Here is a 27,889-nt window from a genome sequence, read left to right as displayed (position 1 = left end):
CCCCCTCCTCCCCTCCCCATTTACAAACATTTTATTTCCATTTTTTTCATTTTCTCCTATTTGTTTCCTTTCCCTTATTAGCTTTCCCCTACCCTTCCCACTTTCCCTACACCTTTATTTAGCCCTTTTCTTCCTATTTCACATTGCCAGTTGATATTAATATAAATGCTGCCTGCTATCTTGTTTTGCACACTAATAGTGTGATCACAGCAAGAGCTAGTAGGAACCTCATAATTGTGAGAGCAGTGGTGGTCTTTACTGTGGTGCCTCTGGAACCCAGAAAAGCACCTGGATTCTTTAAATGTTTTTCAAATGACTCATTTGCTGACTGATAGCAATAAGTTTTTAAGTCACTTCTGTAAGAAAAAATGTATTTCAGAAGCAAGTTGTCTAAATCATCTGAGAGTTAGTATGTACACCCATCATCAAATTATCCCAGTTGGTGATTTATCAGTGTCTTCCTCTGGTGCTAAAAAGGTGAGTTCGAGTTCTGAGATTTAAAAAAATCATAATGACATTTAGTCAAGCAGAAATTACTAGTAAATCACATATTTTGGCCTTAGTAATGATTAAGCATAGAAAGTAAATATTCTTGAATAAATGAGTTTTACCAAAACGGATTGAAAGATCCATCTTTATTTTTTCTAGGTTGAGCAGACAGTGGGTGTTTACTGGAGAATAGTTATGCTACACCAGCTGGTTGCACCTGATGGTGTTCAGCTGTGTTTTGTCGTTTGGTCGCAACGGGGCATAGCTTCTGCCTCCAAGAAGCTCAGAAGCCAAAGTGCCAGAGAAAGGCAATGGCTAAATATATAAATTATATATTTATAATAAAGGGGCCCACACAGCGCTGATGGTTCAGGAACAGTCTCCACTCTGTATGCCTGAAGGGTTAGGTGATAGTACTATCTACTCGTTAAAGGACGAAGACATTTCAAAAAAGGTATAAAGTAGAACGCAGAATATTTGAGGAGGAGAGATTAACCTCTGCAAAGGCACAGATGTGAGAGAGGCAAGATCATCCTCTCACTATAGATATAGTCTAGAAAAACAGTTCTCACTTCATTTATTACATTCAAATAGGAGATAATAAACATACATGGATTATAAATTTTAGGACCTCTAGTAAACTCCAATGAACCTGTTTATCGATCTGTTTTAGTACGTCAAAAGTTCTAACTTCCACCACATGATGATTTCCTAATCTAGCCAAGCATCAGCCTGGGGAACCATTTGAGAATTCAGATTTCTAGCTTATTTGATCAGCAATTCTGATTCAGAAAGTCTGAGAAGGAGCCCCAGGAGGGTCATTTACAATTTTTTTCTTGATGGTTTTATGCTTCCTCTGCATATTATAGGGCCCCGTCTTTGCAGTACAGTGACTTGATTTGAAATGCCCAGGAGTGAGCTTCCCCTGGGCGAACTGGTAGCAGCTGTCTTCCCTGGTTGGTTGGGGCTCCAGCATCAGAGAAATTGCATATGAAGTCTCTTCCCTACTTCTGTTTGTATACAGTTGAAGACACAGTATCAAGGTGGCCTTGAAAAGAAGCCATTTGTTAAAATACTGCAACTTAGAAGACTTAAATATGGATCTGTCTCTTCCAGTACTCACACTGGCCGCATTAAAGCAGTGGCCTCAAAACCCTTTCACATTCAGAGTTATTGTAGATCCAAGAAACTTTTTTACATCTATCAGTATTTACTATTTTAGAAATTAAAAGCAGAAATATTAGCAATGTTTAGTAACTGAAAGTACCCATTATTGTGTTAACAGAAATAACGTACTTTTATTAAAAAAATATATCAAAGTAAAAAAATTGGAAAACTTACATTAACATTTTTTAAAACTGCCTTTGAAGCCTGGCTGAATAGAATACTTTGAATTTGTTGCAATAGCATTCCTTATGTAGCTTCAGGAAAACTACGCATTACATTCAGAAGACAATGGAAATGAACAAAGCAAATTCATGTCTCTCTGTTATTATAAAAATGTTTTTGACTTTGCAGATAACACGGCAGAGTCTTGAGGACTTCCCCCTGAGGTCCCTGGATTATCCTTTGAAATACTTTGAATACGTTCTACCTCCTTTTTATTTGCTTGTTTTGCTTTTATGCTACAGGTGATTGAACTCAGAACCTTGCACATACTAAGTAAGCAAATGCTGTACCACTGAGTAACATCCCCAGCCCTACACCAAGCTCTTCAGGTCACTCAGCAGATACCTCTCCCTCCCCAGCACGCATGCATGTACCCAAAAGGACAGGAGCTCTCTAGGTACCTAGTTATTGCCACGTTTGCAAAATATGGAATCGGGATCACTTAGTATTTGTTGTATGAATTGTCCCATTTAAAGCAGGTTTTAAATGAACAGAAGGAATGCAGTTAAATTTGCTGAATGTACAAATGTTCTATATTTATGCACTGTATGCGCCAGTATGCCAGTTAATCAGTTTAGACATCTTTGCAGCCAAATACTTAGAACTTAGAATTATGCTCAAATAAGTTAATATTTGGACGACAGTGTTTCCCACTGGAGGATATGCTGGTGGAGTGATGGGTAGATGGAGTAATGTTGGCCAAAGGCTACAAAGTTAAGTCAGGAAGAAGTTCTGGTGATCTATTTTGTAGCATGGTGACTAGTTAATAATGATGTACTTTGAACTTCTAAATTGCTAAGAGTAGATTTTAAAAGATCTCATTGCAAAGAAATGATAAATATACAGGTGATGAATATGTTAACTAGCTTGATTTAATCATCCCACAATGTATACATATAACATTACATTGTACCCCATAAATATATATAGTTGTATTTTCAGGGGGTAGGGATGAGCTAGGTGATTGTGGTTAAGACCTTGGACTCTGGATTCATAAAGTTTAGGCTGAAACCCAAACCAGCCCCCAGGGATTATGGGCAAGTTGCCGAATCCCTCTGAGCTTCAGTTTCCTCATCTGTAAAATGAGAATAGCAGGAGGAACTCACACTCCTTTATATATGTTCCCCAAGTTCAAATGCCACTGATGGTGGAAGAATTATTTATCACTCTTAAAAGCTGGCCTGACTGGACACAAGGCTCTTTTCGTGTGTCCTACTTGATGTGACTGCTCATGTGTTTTGCTGCAGATATTTAATGTTTGCTGTAGCATGCTGTCTTAAGTTAGGCTTGGTCTGTGTATTGTGAATGTTTCATAGTGAATCATCTCTATACTGAATTTCAAAACACATCTGTCCCAGGGACTTTGGTTAAGAGGTTGAGGAGTTACTACCACATCAGGGTTCAGTGTGCTAATACATACATGTAAGGTCCAGTATATAGTACTCGACACATAGTACTGTATAAGGTTTTGTTAAATAAATGCAGTGATTTTTCTGAATAAGCACAGAAACAATTGAATAGAAGAAAAGTACTTTTAGTTTTCCACATAAATGACAGATTGATTTTTATTTTTTTTTCCCTCTGTATTTGGACAACAGAAAGAAAGAAAGGCAAGCTGATTTTTCTGCCTTTCTGTTGGGAAAATCAGTGACAGTGGTAGAAGGAATACTTTGTCAGCTTTATGTATCTTTTCAGTAATAAGGTTGTGGGACTTGATGGCACTTCAGAGTTAATGATTGCATTCGTTTGTACTGAACACCTATTGGGTGTCTGGTACTGTGGGATATAAGGGGTACAGGCATGGATGATCCCAACCAAGTCTTGAGTCACTTACTGTCTAGTGGAAGAGAAGCAACTGACCTTGCTGTTGTTCCAGACACTTGGTTTTCAAAGTCAACCTGGTGATGCCCATTGATAGGATAGTGAGATAAAATATAGGGCTCCCAGTTAAATTTGAGTTTAGGTCAGCAGTGACAGTATAAGTGTTGCAAACACTATATTGGACATATTTATGCTACATTCAGTATAGGTCACATGAAATATTTGAGACATACGTAGAACTAGAAAAATACTCATTTATCTAAAATTTTCATTAACTGCGTATTTTGTATTTTTATTTTCTGGCAACCCTACTTATAATCCTAGGATATTTTCTGTCTTTGGTGAACTGAGGAGCAAATAGATGTTGCATTCATTTAAGGTAATTGAAAATATTCTATAAAAACAAAACTCTTCAAAGATGCGAACAGGACTAAGGGAACTAACTTGGGGGTATGACACAGGCATGGTGTCTCCTAAGACCATTGAGCCAGCAGAGGGAGAAGGTGAAGAGGGTTGCAGCTTTCCTGCCCTGGATACTTGGGGATATGCTCAGACAGCAGAGCACCAACACGGAGGAAACTGACAAAACTAAAACATAGCTTTACTGTACTCCCAGCCTCCTGGGAGTGTCCCCTTTCCCGTCAAAGTTAGGTGCCAAAGGGCACCACCCAGTGGATGGTGAGAACAGCACAGTCCTGATGTGCTTGTGTTTAAGAAGCACCTCCTTAGTTATAGCTGTAATAAGCCAGGAGAAGGGGCTGGAGAGGAAAAGAGAGCACAGAAAGAAAAGGGAGAAAGTGACAGCCTGGCATTTGAAGGTTAGGGAAGAAAGTAAATTGATACATTGCTTCATTCTAATAAAAACTAATTTTGCTTTTACCAGACACTGACTCTCTCTTTGAATAACCATCAAAATGTCTTCTATCAGCTGAATAGGTAGAACCAGGGCACCAGCCACCCGCATTGTTTGTGCATGGGGCCAGATTCCTCTCAACCTCTGCAGTCATTCACAGGGCCAGAGAGTGATTATTTTCTAAAGTTTGTACTCTTGGTGCCTCACTCAGCCTCGTCCTGCCCCAGCACTGGCCACAGTATACTAAGGATGGGTATTGCCAGCCACCCCTTCCATTGGGTGGGGAATTTCCCCTGAGCCTGGACCTAGCACTGCTCTGCCTCTCTAGAGTCTTTTTTCCCATTCAGGCAGACAAGGTCTATGGGAATTGAACAGATCTACTTAGCAGAGAGCTTTCATTTTGCTAACAAAAGCTGCTCACGATCTATTGATTCTCATTAGCCAACTGGTGAAGAGTAAGCTGACAGTGATCTTTGAGCTTTTCGGATACCTCTGGAGTGTGGACTCCATTATCAGGATTCTTCAAACAGACACCAGCTCACCTTCTTGAGAGTGAGTTCCTGGACAGGTGTTTACCAGATGTACACCAGAGCATTATGTGGCATCGATGGCCCTCTTATCTTGACGTATGTAAAAGTGCATCACAGAATGTCTGACCCCAGGCTTTTGCCTGTTCTTGCCTGTGATTGGCACCATGGGCTGACTTCCATCCTTTCTCCCATTGCAATTGCAGTTTCCCAGGCAAGGCTTGCAGCAGACCCAGCAGCAGCAGCAGACAGCCGCCCTGGTGCGGCAGCTCCAGAAGCAGCTTTCTAGTAAGTACCCTGTTTGTCACTGAGCCAGTGGCTCCCAGGAAATTAAAAAGCAAGCAGAGCACAGTGACCGTCCCCTAGAAGTGGCACTGTTTTCCTTGGTACCATGTCCGTGTTTGCTGTAGTCCGCAATGTTAGTATCTTATCTCAGTTTAGAGTTCAGTGCTTCTTTGCCTGAAAAGGTTCCCACTGTTTTTTTTAATTCAGCAATAATGGTTTTCTGTTTCTTCCATCTGAATGTTTCTTTTCATTCAGGGGACCCCTGTAAAACTGCAAATGCCCTTTTGTTTTGTTTTGTTTTTGTGGTGCTGAACCCAGGGCCTTCCGCAAGCCAGGCAAGTTCTGAACCACAGAGCCTCTCAACCCCAGGTGTCCTTTTGTTTTCCATTGAGTTTATTGGTACATTTTAGGTGTTCAGTACAGTTACATTCATCATTGGGATCTTGCATCTTTACATAACTTAATCTTGGTTTTTATTTTTCCCCATGCCCCAGTCCTCCCTTTACCCCCTCAACCCTTTCCTATTTACAAAGACATTTGTTTCCATGTTTTTCCTTTTCACATATGTGTCCTTTTTATAAAGCTGGAAATATTCAGGGAGTAATTCAGCCAGTGCCCTGATTATACAGATGGATGAGGTTAGTTGGCCTCCCAAGGTCATGGGTAGTGGGAGGCTAGCTCTACACGGTGACTGCTCTTCCCTCTGTCCCATCCTGTCCTTCCTAATGAGTCAGAGAAATCAAGCCCTATAGCGTTTCAGACAGCATGAAAGATGGCAGAACAGTGTTTTCTTCCCAGTAATCTTGGCTGTTGTGCTAGTGTGAGTTATTTTCTCTTGTTTGCTGCCTTCTAGAATGCATAGCAGCAGCCCACTCACTCATCGTACCTTATTACCGTAGCGACAGCGGTGTGTTTCTGTGACTCACATCACTCTGTGCTGCAGTCATAGGCAGGCAGTGTTCTCAGCAATGGCTGTGAACCCCCTGAAGCCTAGAAATCCACTAACCTAAATTCTGGTGTCGTGGTGCTCATGTATTTTCATCTGTGCTCTGAGGGAGACCAACCGTTTATTCTGGATCACAGATCACATGTTTCTGCAGTAGAGTGAAGACCAGTTTGTGCTGAAAACGGTGATATGGGTGTGGTAGCCCATTGATTGATACCATCAGGACAGGAATCAGTTTTGCCTAAGGACAGCTTCATTTGAGTCTTAATTTTTCTGCCTGGATGCACGTTGATTTCCTGGCCGAGGAAAACCCCTTCCTTCCTCAACACCTTGATGTCTCTATCAGTGGACATCCCTAAAATCTTTCGTTTTTTCTTTTAAAATATCTTTTCTCTTGTAGCCTCATTTAATTTCAGTTAAATCAACCTTTTTCTTTTCTACCTATGGTTTAATAGGTCTGATCTGTTAAACCAATATGTGACTAAAATTTCATGGCATTTTATTATTTCCAGAGTTTATATTCTTGCAGGAAATAATCCCTAAGGCAGAGATTTTTTTTCTAGTGTTTAGAAATAAGTACTTCAGATTTTAGTGTATTAGCACCTTTTGGGGGAGCTTTTCTACGCTTTACTGTTTACCAGAAATCAAGGAATGCAGCTTTTTTTTTAAGCTGTCATTGGTGGAGTACATTCTTGGACCTAGACACTGTAACTTTACATGTATTACTTCACTTTTTTCTTTAACAACTGTGTGAGATCAGGTATTATTACTGTTCCCATATTATAGATGAGGAAACAACTGAAAAATCAGAACAATGACTGATTTCTCCAAGGTTATTCAACTAGTGGTAAGGGACAGAGCTGGGACTTGAACTCAGAGGGTCTTCCAGAGTCCACCTCTTAACCACAGTATAGACTCTACTGCTTAGTATTAGCACTTAGGCCAGCCTCGTTGGTTGACAAGCCAACTGACCTGATGCCACCACACAATGCCAGAAAGTTCTTTTTTTAATGTGGCCCCGTGAGCAGGACTTCTGAATTTGAATGATCCAGAGTAATGTAAGAAGTAGCTGTGCCTACTTCTGTTTTGGTGTCTGCGGTCATTTTTCTGTGTGTGCCTGTGCACATGTGCATGCGTGCATATGCACATAGGTGCACACTTGAGCAACCCAGACATTCACAGCATCTACTCTTTTACACACGTGCTCTTGCATAGTCTTCTTATATATCTAATGGCTATTTGCAGGAAATCGGTGAGTTGCAAGATAATTTTCACCAACTACAGTGTGATAACAGAATTGCTGACTCGCTTCTGTAAACATTTTGAGAACTTTCAATGTTTTATGAAACTTTCCGATAATACATTAATATTGAGCTGTTTCTTGGGGAGACCCTGTGGGTGGGCCAGTTATCCTAATCCCAAGGCCCTGTGTTGGTAGGTATGGGATTCTCTTGTGGAATGGCCCCACTTCAGAGTAAATTCAGTGATAATGCTTGAATCGTGCCCCTAGTGCCTTTCAGGATGAGGATGATACTGTGGCCAGTTGGTCTGTTCCCCTGTACCCAAGGATGTTACTGAGCAATGACAGGAGTTAGCATTTATCTGCAGTGTAATTTTACATCTAATTTTATTTTAATTTATTTTTTTTCATTAGGTAATCAGCCACAACAAGGAGTGGCTCCCTATGGGCATTCTTCACACTTCTGAATCTGGAAGGGAAGACGCGCAGTTTTTTGTTTGCACTGAAAAATAGAAAATCAAATTTAATTTATTAGTCATCCTGGAAATGTCCCTTTGATCTTTTAGTTCTTTGATATTTTCCCATATTTTATGCTAAATTTCATGCAAAGGTACTTAAACAAAAATTAACAGAGAAATTGTGGTTTAATTTTGTCGCACTCAACTTTACAATAGGTTTTAAAAGGTGGATCATGCAGGCCTAATCCAGAAAGAATGTGGTAGCAGACCTTTTGAAATTGGTGCTTCTTTCTTTGATTATCACACTTAGAGAAGAATGAATTATGGTGGGTTTAAGTATTTATGTATTCATTAATGGTGAAGTCTTTTTCCTTTTCTTTTCCTTTCTTTTCTTCTTTTCTTTGCTTTACACACTGTGGTGAACCAAACTACTGATTTGAAAGTCATGTCAGGTCTTGACAGGAAAATGACCCATTTTTTTCTGCATTCACCTGTGATGATGAAATGAACATTTATTTGCATCACTTTAATTTGAAATATTTGTAACTTCATAAGCACTTTATAAACTTTGTTCTTATTTATATAGGACTTTCCTTTTGTTGTGGTCAAAAGGTGCTGAAACAGATTGTTGCTTAGTACCTAAACTTCAACCAAGGCTTCTGTGAGAACCACCCTAAGATATGTGCAAGATTATTAGAAGTAACTGCACTTGAATTTGTTATCAGTGACAAGATCATTAGCCAGAATCTTTGTGAAGGTGCAGCAGGTAATCCTAAAGGCCCAGGAGAATCATGGAATTGTCCTATTTATTTACAATTTTGGCAAAAATGACTCTTTCTGTAAGGTTCTACAGAATTTTATGCCAACTTCAGAAAAAAAAAAAAAAAATCTTGCAGCTGGCCTGAGAGTCCACAGTGCTCCAACTTGACATGGTTTCCAGAGACTCTGGCACCAAAGTCCAGAAGGCTCTGATTTTCATAAAAGGTGTATTTGCTGTTTATTTTGTATGGTAAGTATTTGCTATTTTGAATTTAAATATTCCTGTTGGTGTCAGTCTTAGTTGTGTATTACATATACTGTATTTATAAATCGGTGCAAAAAGCACAAATAAAGTAAATTATACATCAAATTTATTATAAAGAAATAGTAACTATTTTAACTTTGTTCAAGTATGTGGTAATTTGCTCCTATTAGAGTAAAAAAATTGCAGTAAATTATCAGTTTGTGTAACTTAAGAGTATTCCATATAATATTTTTTTAGATTTAGATGCATAAAATTTTGAATGTGAAAATTGCAGGGCATTTTGAAACATATGTGGGGGATATTTTCCCGTGTTCTGTGTTAATTAATTTTCTTTTATCTCATTTTACATGTAATGTAGTTAAGCATACTGTGAATAGATTTGTCTATAATGAGCAAACCATGTAGATCTACTTTTTAATGTAGCTAGTATGACTTTAGTAGATAATTTCTTTTACAGTTCATCATTGAAGTAATTTATATCTCCCTAGGTGAGTTACTCATTGCAAAGTTTGACTCATGCAAATGACCTCAAATACATGTCAGCTTACTTTGCTGTGGCAACATCTATGTGAACTGCTTTGTACACTGTGAAAATATTTCACTCCAGCCTGCTTATTTTGTGTTTACTCTGGGCTGGAAAAGACTTTGCCAAAACATTAAAGACCATTCTTTTCACTAAATTAATACTCTATGTGCTTTCAGAAAATGTGTCTTTTAAGTTTCAGCTGTATCTGTGTATCAGCATTTTTTTCCTTTCAAGAATCATCCTTATAGTTCATGAAGTTAATTTACTATAAAGTAATATGACTCATTGGCAGAACAACTCGGAATGTTGTGCCTAGTGAACAAGTTATATCCTGTCCTTGTTGGTTTCCAGAATTATTGGTATTTAAAATGCCGTTTTTCAGTTTGAACCATATATTTTTTTAGCTCAATATTGCAAACAGCAGTAATACTGTTTCAAGAATGAGTGTTATAATTACATAGCATTTGTATGCACTTTACATTTTGCAGGAGTTAATTTATTAATCATTTTGCACATAAAAGCTAAGAAATATACTTTTGATGTTTTGTACTTTTTTTAAGGTGAAGAAGCTAAGTCATAGCAAAACCTGTAACTCTTGAGTTGCTATGGAAGGCTTAGAAAAACAGAGCTGTTTTTCCCCAGTGCACTATAAGGAAAGTAACTGGAATTTTTAATTTATTTATCATATTGCCTCCCATTTCATTCTCTATCCTGAGAGATTTTTTTTTTCTTTTCTAGTGAATGCATTAGTTTGCATTAAAGTGATCACAAGGGGAAAAAAAAAACTTTGCAGTAATATCTAGTAATTTGTTTGGTGAATTGCAGAGAGGAAATTTTCTTGGAATAAAATGGTGACCCAAGATCCCCTGAAAGATAAGACCTTGAAATCTACCGGAGTTACACTTACCATCATTCCTAGATGTAAGAATCCCTGAGACCAGTGGTGGATACCCAGTGGCACCCATGCTGCAGTGGGCTGTTGGTTATCATTGAAAGCTCTAAGGTTTATGACCACTGCCTTAGAAACAGTACCTCATTACCCTGTGGGCTCCTTCTTGACAGGGTTGCATTTGTTGTTTTATTTACCTTTTCTGTGTGTGTCCAGAAATAGAAGGGGATCAGTTAGCAATGAGACTTCTTTGATGTCTTGCAGCCAGAGGATAGTAAGATTAGTAGCAATCAGGTCCCTTCTCAGATGGGGCCAGCTGAAAGTTGATATGATGGGAACACATTGAAGGGAGTTCTCCCTTGTATCGTAAATGATTGGCAGGGGCTCAAAGAGCTCTCAGTTTTTGTGTACTGTGCTATCTGAACAAAATTTAGAGCTTAGTTTTTCATTTACAAGGCTGTAGTTTTAAAGCAATAGGTGAGTATCTGAACAAATACTTGAGAAATTACACTGGAATGTTCCAGCCTCTAGAATTAGAAAAGATGAATTATATAATGTCTCCAAAATTGAATTAGGCATGTGCAATAAATTGTCAATTGCAACAAGCAACATTTTGTAGGATTAATCTAAATTTCAGTACAGTGAAACTTCATTATATGTAATAGATCCAGATTCTCCCAAACATTTGTTCACCGCATAAAGAATCATTACTTAATGAAATGAATGCTCAAAGCGAAGATTTCTCCTCAGAAAACTTTCTTTACATACAACTCCCAACCAGGGATGCCTGAGCTAGATTTTAAAGTTATAAAGGAGTTTCACTGTATTTTTAAAAATGTTTTTAATGGATATATTGGGACAAAAAGGTAATCAGCCCCCTTTTCACATTTTATGATGTGTGGATTTTAATTTGCCTTTTATGTGTGGAAAAATTAGCCTGCATTTATTTTTAAATGCAGTTATTAAACATTTTATATTCTCCATCAATGAAAATTTTTAATGTGAACAAATAATAAGTCATAACAGTTCAGTGCTTGTTTTCAGTAGGTTTTAGCAAAATATTTATAAACCAATGACAAACTATTTATAGATCAAGATGGTAAATTTACATAAAGATTGCAAATTTAATCTTTTCCACTGTCTCTGTTCTGAGTGCCATGCTTGTAACATTGATAGAAGATGGATACTAGGCAACTGGTAGTAAAGAAAAAGAAAATGTCCATTTGTTACTGAAAAATTCAGGTGCATTAGCCATTTGTTATTTTATTGTGGACTGTTTGCTCTTAATGTTTGTTATTTGTTGGCAAAATAAAAGTGCCTTAAGTTTAAAGTTTATGTTGGGATCTATTAAAGAAATCAGTATGAGTTCATAATGCATTTATTTACGTGTCTTTTTTGCATGTCCATTGTAAATTTAATATTGTAAATGTATTCAGAATCATTTACATGCCTATGGCTGCCTTTGATTAAACTTCTTCCAAAAAATAAACTGTCCAGATGTTGAATTTGTTCAATTTAAATTTTATTTCATGTCATATAACTTGAACCTAAGTTGTAGCATAATCACTGCCAAGTGGATTCTTTGTTATGCATTTGTATATCCCAGAATCCTGAGATCTGAGGATTCTGAATAATCAGGGTACCTGTGGGTGAGGCACTTTACTTTCAAGGGTTCTCCTTTTACTTGTCCTTGGGAACAAGGAGTGGCCAGACATCTCCCAGGTGACTTCTGGTTTGGGCATTCCAAGGGCCATACATTGGAGCTGGAAAGCCACTCCTGTCTTTGTGAGGATACTCCTGGGTGGGCGATTTGTGATTCAGGGAGAATAGGCCACAGTCATTACTGGAATAGTAATAAGTGCATGGCCAGCGCTATTTTGAGCTTTACAAATATAATTTCCTCTGTCATAAGCTGTTGCTTTTTTGATGACCAAAGTGCCGTTTTTGTGCAGTATGTATTTCCCATTAATCTGAGGCCTGTCTATTACATAGCCACTTGGTGTACTCCATTTAACACTTGGCTTAGGTATTCCATCAGATACACAATGCAGTGATAAGGACTCTCCACTGATTATTTTTATTGTCCCTAATGCATAGGTAAGGATAACTGGCTTCTGCCCAATCTCTAATATGATTAACTTCTCAATATATCCAACTTTATTTCTAGCTCCACACCGATATTTTCCTGCATTATTTCGGTTTGTTTTACTGATGATAAAGGAACCATTGCTTGCTATGTGGTACTTAGAATGTTTTGGTTTGTTAGAAAATTGTGTGCCATTTGGTAGAATCCAGATTATTTCAGGTGGTGGATTACCATCAACAGAGCAATTCAATGTGGTTGACTTCCCAAGCTGGGCAACTACTTTTTCATTGAATGGGTTTCTGAATGTTGGTCTTCTCAGCATTTCTAGTACTTCTAACTGGACCACCAACACACTCTCTCCTCCTTCATTCCGAGCCACACAGATGAAATCAGCCGAATCTGAAAGCCTCAGGTTCCTAATTTCCAAGGTTCCATTTTTATAGACTTTAATTCTGCTTCCATAATATGGGGCTGTGAGGAAAATATTGTCTGGCACAATCCACATGGTTTGAGGAGATGGTGTCCCTTCAGCTCTGCAGTCAAAGTATTTTTTCGAGTGCCTCACAGCTGTGGCTTTAATAACAGTTTTGTTTGCATACAGACCATTGATTAGTGGAGGTCGTGAGACAACATCCAGTTCGTACATTTTCCTGTCACCCCCCCTGGGGTTTTGGGCCACACATACATACTCTCCAGAATCGAGCATTTTCACTTTGTTGATAGACAGAGACCCATTGGCATGAAATACGTACCTATCATTGGAGAATGAAATCATGTCATTAGAAGGTAGCAACCAAAATATTTTTGGTTTGGGTTCTCCAGTGACCTCACAGTCAAGCATAGCTGTGGCCCCAACTTTGATTCTCATGGCTGTCCTGTAACCCTGCCTTATTCGTGGGGCAGCTGTTACAACTGTTAGGTGAACCTTCATTTCATCCTTCCCTAGGGTGTTCTGGGCATAGCAAGTATAATCTCCTTCTTCTGCAATCCCAACTTTGTTGAAATATAGGGTCCCATTATTGAAAAGGGTGTACCTTCTGGCCCTATGGCTACTGTCATCAGCTTGCATTGCATTGTTTATCAGTGTTCCATCAGGTAGACTCCAGGATATCTCAGGCATTGGGGAGCCAGAAGCTTTGCAGTCCACTTGGAAATCTTTCCCATGGAGCACCTGTGTTTTGAAATGCTGCTTGTGGTCAATTTTGGCAGGCTTTAGCCTCAGGCTCACATGCATCAGGATCAGATCATCTCCCATTTTGTTTCTTGCCACACACAAATAGTCACCACCATCTTTTTCTGTTACTGAGCCAATAAACAGGGATCCATTTGGATAGACGTGGATTCGACTGCCTATTCTAAGGAGAGAAGAGAGATTTGAGTCTGTAGCTGTTAGCAGTAGAAGTTTCTTTTCAAAAAAACTTAAAAATGACATTAAAAACACGTATTGTGTGCAATATGATATAGAAGTTATATGAGCTTGGTTCCTCCAACCCTTACTGATGCATATGCAACAAAAAAATGTATATATTCAAGGTGTACAGTGTGATGTTTTCTTGCACATATGCACTGTAAAATACCATGAGCACCTATTTTCTCACCTAGTTGCCTTTTTTGGAATGTGTGATACATGAGATTAGCTTTACGGACATTTTCTTAAACTGTTGCAGTGAAAATTTAAATCAGTCTTAGCTTACTGTTTTTTAAGCCATTTGCTGAAAATTAAAATTATGTAGGTGTAATTTAGTGCAGACAAATGATGTTATCTCATGAACTTCAGTTGAATCTCCTTACGTGATTTTTAAAACATTTCAATAGCAAGAGTAATGTTTTCTTATGGATTTCCAGACACTGTGGCTCCCTTGACCATTCTAGATATCAAACTGATAAGCCCACAAAAATCACCATTTTGTAGTATATATTGGTACAGAAAAAAAAACTTTCATACAAATTTTAATATTAAAATTGTTGCCTGATTCTTTTCAAAAAGGTATTAGTAACAAAGCAATTATTCAGTCATTTATTTATAAAGTGAGTTCTGTTTTCTTGAGAGGATGCTGTTTAAAAGCTACTCAGAACTTCCCAAAACATCTCAAGAAGGAACTGTAAAATGATTGTTTTTTGTTTTTTGTTTTGTTTTGTTTTATTTTCTCCTTCTTTAGACACAGAGCCTGCCATTACCACATTTCACCACCAGCTGGCAGAACATTCCTGTTAAAATTCAATCTAGTTTATCAGAAGGACCATTAGAAATTAAATTGATGCTAGAAGTCTGATCAAGCAGACACATGGGTGAAAAATCTATGTACATGCATTTTTCTTTTTTTTCAACATGTGCCAAAACAGATGAAACTGAAAAGTGAGGACTCTCATAACATAACTGCTAAGCAAGTTAACTGCATTATTTTTATTTTCTACCCAGCGTAAGTTTTTGGAAGTATTGTCTATAGAACATTCTCGGAGGTACTTCTGTTGTTTTTGTTTTTCTTAAGTGTGGAAGGAATTTCACATATAAATCAAGGTAAAATCTTCATAAAAGCTGCATTAATAACAAAACTGCTAGATGTTTTACACTACTTTTAAAAATCGTGACATATTTTCCCAATTATGCATATGAAAAACTGACAGATTAGTAACATGGCAGTCGCGTGTTTTTCACAGTGCCACACTTCCACCTGCTGTTATCCTTTGCTGACACATTCTAAAAGTATTAGTTATCAAACTGGACCAAATATTAAAATCACTTGTGGAGTTTAAAATACTGATGCCTGGGTCTCACGTCTAGAATGTCTGACTTAAATGGTGTGGGACGTGGCCTGAGAATCAGTTTTATTAAGGTTTGCTGGACAATTGGATCCAACCTAAGTATCAGTTCTCAACATCATTCCCCCATCACCTGTGTCAGAATTGTGTCAGTGAACTGAATTTATGAAGCATGTTACCTAGCTTCACTTTTTAGAGTCTGATTCAATAGATCTGTCCAGGGATGTAGCACTTCATTGCATAACAACTTCCCCGGTTACTTAAGAACAGTTAAATTTGAAAACCAGCCTCAAATTTTAGCGCACACCAAAATCACCTGAAGAGCTTTTAACACAGATTGTTAAAACAGAAGCAGGGCATCTGATTTAACAAGTTTTGGACACTGCTAATCTACCTTTTGACAAGGTAATGCATACTCTTTGACAACCTCTGACTTAGAGCGACAACCCCAACCGCCAAATTTGATGCACTTGAAGCAAGTAATATATAAGAGCTATACGTGACATACAGCTGTTTCTTTTTGGAAAGATAATTTACTTTTGAAAGGAGTTCTAAATTAAGTAAAAGTCTTTATAAAATGTAGATAGAATGCATCTACATTGAAGAGATGTCTTATGTACCTCCTCTACCACAGAGAAGAACCAGTCAACAACGGGAAAACTATTTTGAGCAGAGTGAGGAAGAATCTGGAAATAAGCAAAGAAGTGACAGGGGACCCAGAAGAGCATGGAGAGTTCAGAAGGCCGCCTAGGGGAAAGAACTCAGCAAATTGCAGCCTCAGCCTCAGCCCCCTGGCCACAGAGGGAAAAGATAGGAAAATGCCAGCAACCGGAAGCATAGCAGGCTGGCAGTTCTGACTGTAGGAGAATTCCATGGTCCTTACAGGCTTCGAGTCTAACAGAAAGCTGGCTGGTTTACAAGTGTGCTCTGGTCCAAATAAGGAAACCATCCATATTGCCCTCCCACACACAATTTAAGCCTAAATGCCACCTTGACTTACTACAGCCACTTCCCTGATGTATCCAGAAGCCTAGAACCTATGCGTTCCCTACAGGAAAGAGAGAATCTTTAAAAACAGCAATAGAAAAATGTCAAGTCACATACATATAACAGTGCATACTAAAGCTAGAACAAATTTATCAGCAGAACTCGAACACCAGGAGAATGTGGGGTGGTATATTCAAAATGCTGAAAGAACAATACTTGCCGGCCAAGAATACTATATGAAGCAAAACTATCAAAAAGGAAAAATTTAATGCTTTCCTAGATAAATAGAAACTTAGGGAATTCGTTTCTACCAGACCAACACTACAAAACAGTGCTCAAGGGAGTTCTACACAGAAAAGCAAAAAGAGGGCCAGGGATTTAGTTGCCGCTTGCCTCACAAGCACAAGGTCCCAAATTCGATCCCTGGTGTGGGGGGGAAACAAAAAGATACCTATCATCATGAAAACATATTAATATTTAAAATTCTACTTGAAAAAGTGGCTCCGTGAAAAAGAAGACTTAAAAATAACAAATCTACCAAATTACAAAAATAAGGTGGAAAAGAAGAGAAACATAAAAAATAAGCAGAATACAATTAAAATGATACAAGAAAGTTCATATCAATCAATAAAATGGTCTAAAGTACCAGAGTAAAGAAAATATAAGGGAAATTTAAATATCCGTAGGAAAAAAATGAAAATTACAGCATATCTATGAGATATAGCAAATGTAGTACTGAGTGCAGTTTATAGCAATAAATGTATAAAAATAGGAAAAATTTCATTAACCTCAAGATTTCAGAAATGTTCCTTTAAAGACTTAGAAAAGCACGCACGCACACACACACACACACACACACACACACACACACACACACATAACCCAAAACTAGTTGAAGGAAAGAAATAGGATTTACACAACAAAAAAAGTAAACAAATAAAACTTGTTTTATTTCATAAAACGAAAGGATACATTTGTTAACAGACTTTTAGCTAAACTAAAACGCAGGGGACAAGGATGGGGAAAGGACTCAAATTCAGAGATGCAAAATGAGATCATAATTTATGGCCTAAATATAAAGAATATGAGTATTGTAAACACATGAAACACTTATATGAAAAACCTAGAAAAGATGGATAAAATTCCAGAACACAGAAAATGTACCAAAACTGAATCAAGAATAAGAGACATAAACAGATTAATTAGTAATGAGGTTAAAATGGTATTTAAAAGTTTACCATCTTAAAAATTCTAGGACCTAATGGCTTCCTTGCTAAATTTTACAAAACACTAAGTTGAACTCTTCTTAAACTAATCTGGAAAATCTAAATGGAAGGAACTCTGTCAAAGTCTACACAAGGCCACACTACCCTGATACTAAAACCAGATAAAGCAAGAAAACTATAGACCCGTATTCTTGATGAACACAGATGAAAAATTCCCAAGATGATAACAGCAAACCAGCTTCAACAGTTGATCAAAAAGATCATATGCCCTGGCCAGGTGGGACTCATCCCGTGATGCAAGGGTGGTCTGATAAGAGCAAATCAACAAACATGATAAAACATAGCAACATAATAAAAGGCAAACATCACATGATCTTCTCAGTAGATACACGAAAAGCATTCAGCAAGATTCAATATACTTTCATCATAAGACCTTTCAAGAAATTATGAATAAAAGGCACATAGAATACTAAAGCATATATAAAAACCACAAACAATATCATACTGACCAGGGAAAAGCTGAAAAATTTCCTCTGTGACCAGGAACGAGACAAGAATTTCATCTCAATATAGATCTGGAAGTCTTAGCAAGAGCAGTTAGTCAAGAGAAAAAGCAATCAAATTGGAAAGTAAGAAGTTAAATTGTTCACACTTGCACTTGGCATGCCATGATTTTCTACCTAGGGAAACCCAAATTCTTTACCAAAAAGCTTTTGAAGCTTACCAACACATTTAGTAAAGATACAAGAAACAAAACATACAAAAGGTAGCATTTTTACATATCAATAATGAACTTGCTGATAAAATCAAGAAAGAAATCCCATTTGCAATAGCATCAAAAATATAATATTCAGTAATTTAAGGAGGTGAAAGGATTCTACAAGGAAAATTATAAAATACTGATGAAAGAAATTTTATAGGACAGGAAAGTGGAAAGATATCCCATGTTCACATCTCAGAGGAACTGATATTGTTAAAATGAACTTGCTATCGAAAGTGATCTATAGATAATACATCAAAATACTAATGGAATCTCCAAACTTTTCCAAACTCCTCTTGCAAACCAGCTCCAAAGGCTTCTGAACTACAAGATGAGGTAGAATCACAGCAATGACCCCACATCTCTGGTTCCAAAATTCTCAGTAATATCCCTTGCTGATAGCACAAAATACCAAACACCCACAACTTAAGGAATGAGAGATTTATTTGGGGCCACATTTAGCCCATAGTCTGCTGACACCAAGGCAAGAAGGCATGGCAGAAGTCCGCAGTGGAGGAAATCTGCTCATAGCATGGCAGACAGGAAGTCAAGAGATAAGGGAGGAGCTTGAGGAGGGGAGACACCCCCTAGGCCACACCCCTAAGTGACCCATATCTTGGAACCAGAGCTCACCCTCCAACAGCAGTTAGCTATAGTCCCCATAATCCTCTCACCTTCCCAAAGCCCTACCTATAAGTGTCTGAGACTCTTGGGGGACATCTAGATATAACAGGAAGAATTAGAGCTGGTGTTCCTGTAGCACAGTAGGAAAATTATTGGTTAAGATAATCTATAATATATTTGTAAATAACTAGATAAGTACAAAATTCCCAACACATAATGATTCATGTTTAGACATGAAAATGCTTATTACTTTGATTTGATTAATACACACTATATACATGCATTGAATTTCCATTTATACCTCGTGAAATGTACAAGTATTTGTGTCAACAAAAAATATTGGTATATGTGTTATGTAGATATATCAATTCTTCACAATAAATGCAATTGCAATCATTATGTACTGAAAATATGTACAAATAAAAAATAAAAATAAGACAACTAAAATAATTTTTAAAAATTAATGCAAAAGAAAACCTCTTCAGCCTTTCAAAAGCATTGTTTTTTAAACTTTCTTTGCGTATGACTCACCTGAGGATTTTAAAAACAGTGTGAATTCTGATTCAACAGTTTTGGGTGGAGCCTGACTTTAAGAAGCTTCCAGGTCATAAAGGAACAAAGTTCCAGAGGAAAGAAAACAGTTCTGACACGACACATAAATCACATGAGTGATGTTAAAAGCAAGGGAGACAGACTATCAGTGCTGAGTCTGGGATCATTTTTAAAAATCTACAACAGAGGCCCGGGAGTTTAGCTCAGTGGCACTGTGCCTGCCTTGCAAGTGTAAGATCCTGAGCTTGATCCCAATACCATGGGAAAAACAAACAAACAAACAAAAAACTACAGCAGCCTTTTTGGTTCAGCTGAGAATTACATTTTAAGAAAATGAAAAGTTTGCTTATTTGGGGCAAGTTGTGATGGATATGTGCCATCATAGCTGTGATGAAAGTTTTCTCATTTTTCAGACTCTAAATTCAAACTTCTATTCCTTTGATGTATGAGGATTAAGATTTTGGAGGGCTTTTCTGTTTTTTGTTTTGTTTTGTTTGTTTGTTTGTTTTTTGCAATAGAACTGTAATTATTTTCTGTTGACATATAAAATCTTAATCTTTCCACCGCTACAGATTAGAACTTTGAATTTAGATTGTAAAAATGAGAAAACCTTCATCACAGCTATTATTATTCTTGGCTTTATGAGGCTACTTGCAATGTAATCAGTGAAGTGTTCATTTTCTATTTCCTTATAAAAATGTAATACTGTGCATCTACTTGGACAACAATAGCGTCTACAATCTTATACACACTTTGACCTAGTCCACAGTAAAAACAGTATTTCTATATTCCACAAGTATTTTGCCAAAACAAATGATACACAGCCTGCCACATTACTTCGCTACTTAATTCTGGAGAATTTGTTGGAATACCTAGTCGATATTTATTCGGAAATGCTAATGTGTGTTTTAGAACACTTAACAACTATCCTTTGGACTATCTTTTTAAGACATTGCCTTGATTCTTGATAAAAGATTTGTATTGTCAAAAATGGACTTCATGCTTAGTAAATACCCAGATTAGGGACTTTCCTTTGCAACCTAAACTTTCACCTTTATTTGTAATTCTCACCATAAGTGTAACATTTTCATACTTCTTGCACTGGTTTCTACAAGGATAGTTACATTTCTATTCAAAAGTACAAATAATAATGAGTAATCTTTAGGTAAATGTGAATCATCCTTGGGCTGTGGAGTTTATTTTAAATACATTAATTTAATAAGTGATAATTAATATTAATGAAATGATTACTATAATTTGGAGGCAAGGAAAAAGGGCTGCCATTGTGAAATTAAATGCAAAATCTGATAAATAATGCATTAAAATATAAAGTGTCATAAATGGGCATATGTGTAGTGGATTATAAATACAAACATGGTTTCTAAAGTTCAAATTCTATAGCTCAACATTTAAACTTTTTAATTTTAAACTAACTTTAATTTAACATTTAGGTAATTTTGATGACTTATTTGAACCTGAAAATTAACATTTGCTTTTGAATTTTAAAATCACAAGTTAAATCCATTAATTTTATTTATTAGCAACTCATTGTGATAGTTGGTAAAAATCTATTATTCAAGTTCCAAGCATAAGTATTAATTCATTCCTCTAATTTTTATGCATGGATATTTTCTGTTAATGAGAGACATGAAATCACAAATTTTCATCCTCGTATTTTTCTGCCATGTTTGGAAAAATAATTGCACAAAGTTTTCAAATAGCAAAAGTTAGTGATTCATAAGCTGTAATTATTGTTTTTCAAGCTAGAATTTAATATATACAAAAATCAGCTATACAATGAATATTAATATGCCTGTAAAAGAACATATCAGAGAAAGTTGTGTCTATTTATACATCTTACAACTTCAGTGTGATGGAGGTCTTGGATACATTCTCTTGGTGAAGATCTTTTTTTTTTTTTTTAGTCAAGGTCTCACTATATAGTTGAGACTGACCTGGAACTCACTATGTAGTCCAGGCTGTTCTCGAACTCACAGCAATCCTCCTGCCTCAGCCTCCTGAGTGCTGGGATTACAGGGGTATGCCACCATGCCCGGCCTCTTGGTGAAAGATCTTAATGATGTTTCATTTGTAATTGCTTTGTGATTTTAGGAGAGAAGAAATTACTTAGTAAAATAAAGTTTGAAATGTCTAGTAGGAGACTATGAAGATGAAATGGAGTGTGTTCCTCTAGAACTTTAACTGCATTATGAAAATTTTCTCTTTTTTTTTGTATATAGACATTGTGAATACATTTACACAGTTCCCATTTTAAACCTGCCAAAAAGTATGGTGGAAAATGAAATTCATCCTTGTCTTATACTTAACTATACAAACTCAAGAATTTGACCCTTAGAATTAAGCATGTAAGAAGATTAGTTTTTATATTCCAATGGTCTCAAATAGTTTAGGTTTCTTTAGCAAGAGTTGCCTTTATGTGCAACCTGCGTGTTTTCAAAAATTCTTGTTAGGCTTGTTGTATCACCTTTTCCATTTCACAAGTTGTATATAGCTAAACAGATAAAGCAAATAGCTTTAACACAAAGATATAAGCTTACCTGTGCCACTGGTCAATGACAGCTTTGGATGGTAACCTCCAGATTATTTTGGGTTTGGGCTCTCCAGTAGCTGAGCAATTCAGTAGCAATTTATCCCCCAAATTCACCTCAGTCCGTTTCTGAGAGGCAACTTCTATCCTAGGGATAGTCTCTTGCTCTCTCACTGTAAGAATTACCACCCTTCTCTCCGAGCCTGTGGAACTGGTAGCAATGCACTCATAAGTGCCCCTGTCTGCAGAAACTATGTTTCTTATATGCAGACTCCCATTTGAATACAGAAGCAACTTGGAATTAGTAAACTGCAATGGTTTTACAGCAGTGCCATCAGAGAGGACCCAGTGCACAGTGGGCTGAGGACTTCCTTTTGCAGTGCAGGGCAGTGTCAAACTTTCACCCCAAATCCCTACCATATCTTGCCTCTTTTGTTCCAGAATAATAGGAGGAGCTGCAATGACCTGTATTTTAACCAGCCCTGAATCTTGGCCAGCAGGATTGCTGGCTATGCATTTGTAAAAGCCACGATCATAAATACTTAGATTATGGATGACCAGTGTCCCATCAGATGTTACCAGGGCCTGAGTCTTTCCCTGAGATGCTTCTGAGACCACTGTTTGGTTTGCAAGAATCCAGGAAATTGTGGGGCGAGGTCTACCTTCCACTCTGCACTTCAGTTCCACAGTGCTTCCAGAATGAACTGTGATCTCTTTGGTTTGTCTCTCCAGGATCCTAGGGGGATAGGAAACCACAGACAACGTGACATGAAGGCGGTCTGTGCCAAAAGGATTGGATGCCAAGCACAGGTACTGTCCACGGTCCTGAACGCTGACCTTCTGGATGGACAGGGTGCCGTTGGGGAGCACCTGGAACCGGCTGTTTTGTTTTCCTTCGGACAATTCAATTCCTGATGAAAAGAAAGAAATTTGTAGCCATAGGTCACCGAAATCTATATAGAAAATATCATTATTCTTTTGTTAAGCTTCTGAGAATACATTTCAAATTTTAAAATCTAGTTTTCAGATTGCTAAAATTATAGTAGTTATATGCTTTTAAAATTCACATAATTTAAATTTTAGAACCAGAAAATTTAATGCCATAGCCGTTCTTTCTTTTTCAAATCTTATTTTTGGGTGTTCTTCTAAAGTGTTTCAAAAACCATTTTTAACATATTTTAAAACCTAATGAGCAAAATTATGCAAATGCCAATAAAGAATATTAATATTTTCTGTGCTATTAAACCTCTGAAGACATCAACTCCAGTTTCAAATTTCTCCACAAATAAAATATTTTCCCTGTATTCCAACTGAAGAAGACTAAATGTAAGAAACATTCAAATACCCGATGAGACTCTACTCCAGCGAATGGTGGGCGGGGGCTTTCCAGTAGCTTCGCAAGGAAGTAAGCCATCTGAGTCCGCTGTAACAGTAAAACTTGCAGCTTTTCCTCCAACTATCCTGGGCTTTTCAAATGTATTTCTAGACAAAATGTCAGAGGGAAGGAATTGGGAAGTTGCTTTTTCAACTGGTTTCCTAGCAGATCCACTCTTCTGTGGCTTATTCGGTCTATCCCAATGCGAAGCACGAGAAGAAGGTTCTGGCCTGCTGAGGGTGGGAGACACGCTGACTGCTGGCTTTTTGTCCTCTTCAGAAATTTCTGGGTATGACTTGTGCCAAAATTGTTTTTCTGGCCAAGGAAAGGGCATCCATTTAGAAATCTGCGGTTTACCTGTTGTTCCTGGGGTTGAAGTAGGAGTAGAACGTAGCGGGTCGCAGTAGGTAGAGTGAGTGGTTCTAGTTGTGAACTCAGCTTTTGAGTGTGCCTTGGGTGGTACTGCAAGTGCTGCCACTGACTGCTGCGCATTAGTATCATGGCTTGCAGATTCATGCAGCTTGGCTATCACGTCTGTCGTCTTGAAAACAGGCGTCCCCACACTGTCGGTGACCGTACCTTGAGTAGAGGTAGGGGGAGTGGGCATGGGTATTACTGGAACACTGCTGCCTAGGAATGATGGCACGGGTGAGGGACTCAGTACGGTTTTCCTAGTTGTGCTACTCTGCTCTGATTTGCTAGACAAAGTTGTTTCAGAAGCAAATGTGCTTTTCAAAGTCAGAGTGTTCTCTTGGGGTAGTTCTTCAGTTTCGTCTGCCAGATTAGTAGTTCTTGAGTGCTGACCAGTTGTGCCCAAAATTCCACTTGTGCCTTCTAGGAGGGGATGAGTGAAAGCAGAGACATTTGGCTTGATTGAAGTTTCGGTTGTGGTTAGAACAGGAGGTAGCATAGCAGCAGACGCATGGACACCAGAATTCGGGCCAGAAGAGATGCTTGGATCATTCCTATTGTGAGACTCCTCTATTATTTGCTCTTTTTGCGCTGTGGGTCTTGCGGTTCGGATTTTATTGATAATGACAGATGCAAAGGCAGTAGGAAGAACTGCTGGTGTCGTTTGCACTGATATCAAGCTTACTGTATTTGATTTTTTGCTTGTGGTACTAGGAAACACAGGGTAAAACGGTAGGACGGGAAGTTCCTTCCTCGCTGGGATACTTTCCGGACTGTGTGTTTCAGTGATAGGGTGAACTGTAGTCGAAGTTGCAAGTGGAATTTGTGTCAGCCTTGCTGAAAGTGTCATGGGATGGATGGCAATGATTTTACTTGTGGGTAAAGCAGGAGATGTTTTAGGAAGCATTGTGGCTTTGCTTTTTTGTAAAGCAAATTTATGCAGATTCTTTAATAGCCCTTTCTGATTGTGGTTGTTTACAAAGGTCTGATGCAAGGGAATTTTCCTTCTTGAAAATTTTGTAATGCCTATAGCAGTATGCTTTGATGGCTTGGTAGTGGGACGTGAAAGTGGTGACATAATCTCTGAATCTCTTTCAGCTTTTCTGGTGCTAGACACATTTTGGTAACCATTATTTACCATAAGAGTTTTGTCCACAGATACAGGTCTTGGAAAGTAAGTCAAGACTCTACCAGTTGAAGTTCCCTGGGTACTTTCATCACTAAAAAATCTTATTGTGGGTGTTGTTCTCTCAATGTCTGCGATGGATTTGTTTTCAAACACTAGTGGTGGACTCTGAACTAGACGTGTAGACTCTTCTGTTGTGACCCTAGCGATTTTAGCATTGCGGAGAGTTGTGGGGGAAGATCCTGGAAGAAACAGTGCTGCTGTGGTGGAGGTGAGTCCCTGCCTGGGAAGACAGGATGGGCACATCATATGGAACTCTGTGGCTGAAAATGCAGTGGTGCTTTCCGCAGAGGAACCTCTGTATGTTGGCCTCACAACACCGTATCTATGCCGGCGGAGAACTGGGCTTCTATATGGGCTAATAATTCGCCCTCTGCCCCAAATTTTCCTCCGTCTCCCAAAGCGTCTGGATGGTGGGCTGAGACCTTTATTATTTCTGAATATCTGGAACTGAGAATGGACAGCAGTGTGCAGATCTGAAGAAAGTTTAGAGATGCTAGGATTTTGAGTAGTGTGAGAATGGAAGTGATTTCTCCTGGGCTCACTGCCTCTTGTTACAGGTGTCTGGTGGTTATCTATGATATTTACTGACTCTGAGACTATGTCGGCCTTTTTGTTAGTGCTATCAAGCATTTTAATATGGACATCATCAGTCACGGTCTTCCCTATTATTGGGAATGCACTTAGAAAATGCTCTCCTCTCTCCATCTGATCAACATCATGAAACTCAGTGACTCCAGACAGTAACGGAAAGATAGTATTTGGATTTCGGTTGGTTGTGCCTTGAATTTTGCTTGATATGGTTGGGTTTATATTCTTTGACATATTTGTAATTTTAATAGCAGTAGGTTGCAGTATTTGTGGACTTCCAAGTGGGGAGACTTCTGTGCCAGAAGCTCTATTTGTCACAAGGCTGTGAGATACTATTCTAGAGTCAGCAGTCATTGGAACACTAGAAGCTCTGGCTGCCAGGATGATAAATTCCTCATCTGGAGAGAGCATGCCTGAAGATTCTTCTTCCTCAATAGGTGTTTTCACAAGTTGGGTGACTGGAGGGTGTGGTTTTGCTGTGGTATTTTCCTGTTTCTCTGGCACAGTATTCTTTTTAGCTTTCTCTAGAAATGCTGCCCAGTATTGTGGGTCAATTCTCCGAGTAGAGGGAAGGAACTGCCTTCTATGTTCCCTAAGACGTCGGTTTGTTGAGTCTCCATGCCGCTTCTGTAGTAATTCCTGATAGCTGTCTTTCTTATTTAAACTTGAGACCTCTTTTTGAACCACAGTCCCCACAGCAGTAGCTGTAGGGAGTCGCACAGCTGGTAGGTCCTTAACATGAGCACTGGCATCAGGTGCGTTGAAACCAGATCCTTCTGTGTCCACATCGTGCTTCTCTGGCCTTTGATCTTTTATTTTGACAGAAACTTGAAAAGTCAAAGCATCCACCCCAAATGGGTTGGATGCTATGCAGTGGTAATGACCTTGGTCCTCCTGTGTAACACGGAATATTCTTAGTGTGTCATTGTTAAGAATTTGCTTATCTCTTGAGGACTGATAGAGCACTGTATTTCCTGGAAGAACCCAGCTAATAGAGGCATCTGGAGTGGCAGTAGAATGGCATGGAAGATCCGCTGTCTCCCCAATGAAAACTGTGTGATGAACCCCATTTCCTTGAGCAGCTTCTACGCGGGGTTCTATCACAGTTATCCTATATGTAAGAATATCTGCATCATCATAATTGGTGCTTATGCAGTGGTATATTCCTGTGTCAAAACTATCAGCCATCTGGAGTTCCAGTTTTCCACTTTTGTCTATTAGGATCCGTCCATCCTCACTCACATAAGGGGCTCTCACTTTACTCCCATCAGCTAGAAGCCACTCCAAGTGTGGGGTGGGATCTCCTTGGCCTGGGCAGTCCAGGGCAATGGTCTCACCAACCAACACCGTGTGTTCCAGCTTGGTATCGTTAAGCTTTGAAATCATGGTCCATTTTTGTTTCACTGGCCTTATCTCTTCTCTTGGTAAAATGACTTGAGCATCAGCTGAGTAACGGATCTGTAATGTACTGAGGGTGGTGGTAGTTCTGTTCAGCTGCAAGGAAATTTGGTCTTGCATTAACCAAGAAGGATCTGTGCTAAGTTCCGCCTCTATATTTGTAAAAATATCATCAGGCTTAGGAGCCACCTGTTTGTATTTGTAGCACAGCTGAGGCATTTCAGTGAGCAAATGTCTCCTCTCTAGTATCAAGGGAGAATCACTGTACAAAGCCAGAACTTGCCACAGTGGCTGGATGTGATTATAATCCACGTTGCACACAAGAAATGTTGAAATTGATGTATTAAGTGTGAGACACTCATTTTCTTCAGTGAACGCAATGGGAAGTGACCTCAATGGCTTTTGGATACTGCAGGCCATGTTAGCTTCATTTCCATTCTGATCTGTCATATTCAAAGTGAGAGAGCCAAAGGGAGCCATGAAATCTTGGGGAGAGACCGAGGCAGAACCACTGTCTTCCAGAATGGTCGAGCTCTTTGATTTCAGGGATGAGTCAATAACTGGCTTCATGCACAGGAAAGCTGAAGATGGGACCATAGCAAGGGGCTTGTCTTTAAAGATCCTGGGGTTCATGCAAAGGGGACACTGCTGAGGACTCGAGGGACTTCTATCTTTTTTGCATTTTACTACATCTAGGAAAAATCACAGTTGAATTATTATCAGTTATGACCTCTTTATAAATTAACATTTGAAAGAAATATTTTTGACATTATTTGAAAAACTGTAAATTTAATGTGTAATAGCTCAGTTTCTGTGTTTCCCTCTGAAATTGATTTCTAAAGGATATTGTTTATATATATCTTCTTATAATTTAATATGCATAGGCACAAAGGTTTTGTCTGTTTTACTTACCATGTCTAGAAAATCCTGATATATAT

At 38.3% G+C, this 27,889-nt stretch overlaps 2 protein-coding genes across 11 annotated transcripts in view; one reads left to right on the top strand and one right to left on the bottom strand.

Annotated features, from left to right (window-relative positions):
- Positions 1-11,379, top strand: part of Med12l (mediator complex subunit 12L) — a 305,898-nt gene extending 294,519 nt beyond the window's left edge. For 6 of the 10 annotated variants that reach the window (XM_033759546.1, XM_033759542.1, XM_033759543.1 and 3 more), the window contains 2 exons: positions 5,286-5,367; positions 7,965-11,379. In XM_033759546.1, coding sequence (XP_033615437.1) covers positions 5,286-5,367; positions 7,965-8,017 — 135 coding nt within the window. In that variant the 3' untranslated portion in view covers positions 8,018-11,379. Of the gene's footprint in view, positions 1-4,023; positions 5,368-7,964 lie in introns of those variants that run through there. The other 4 variants (XR_004515566.1, XR_004515567.1, XM_033759545.1 and 1 more) reach the window with 4 other exon arrangements.
- Positions 11,380-11,979: 600 nt separating this feature from the next.
- The window catches only part of Igsf10 (immunoglobulin superfamily member 10), a 25,189-nt gene continuing 9,279 nt past the window's right edge, over positions 11,980-27,889 (bottom strand). The window contains 3 exon segments of the mRNA XM_010625320.1: positions 11,980-13,888; positions 22,001-22,901; positions 23,336-27,643. Coding sequence (XP_010623622.1) covers positions 11,980-13,888; positions 22,001-22,901; positions 23,336-27,643 — 7,118 coding nt within the window.

This window comes from Fukomys damarensis, unplaced genomic scaffold (assembly GCF_012274545.1).
Source record: "Fukomys damarensis isolate Sample0158 unplaced genomic scaffold, DMR_v1.0_HiC HiC_scaffold_37, whole genome shotgun sequence".
NCBI lineage: Eukaryota > Metazoa > Chordata > Mammalia > Rodentia > Bathyergidae > Fukomys > Fukomys damarensis.
The sequence above is the reverse complement of the archived record's forward strand: the minus strand, read 5'-3'. Positions and strand labels throughout refer to the sequence as shown.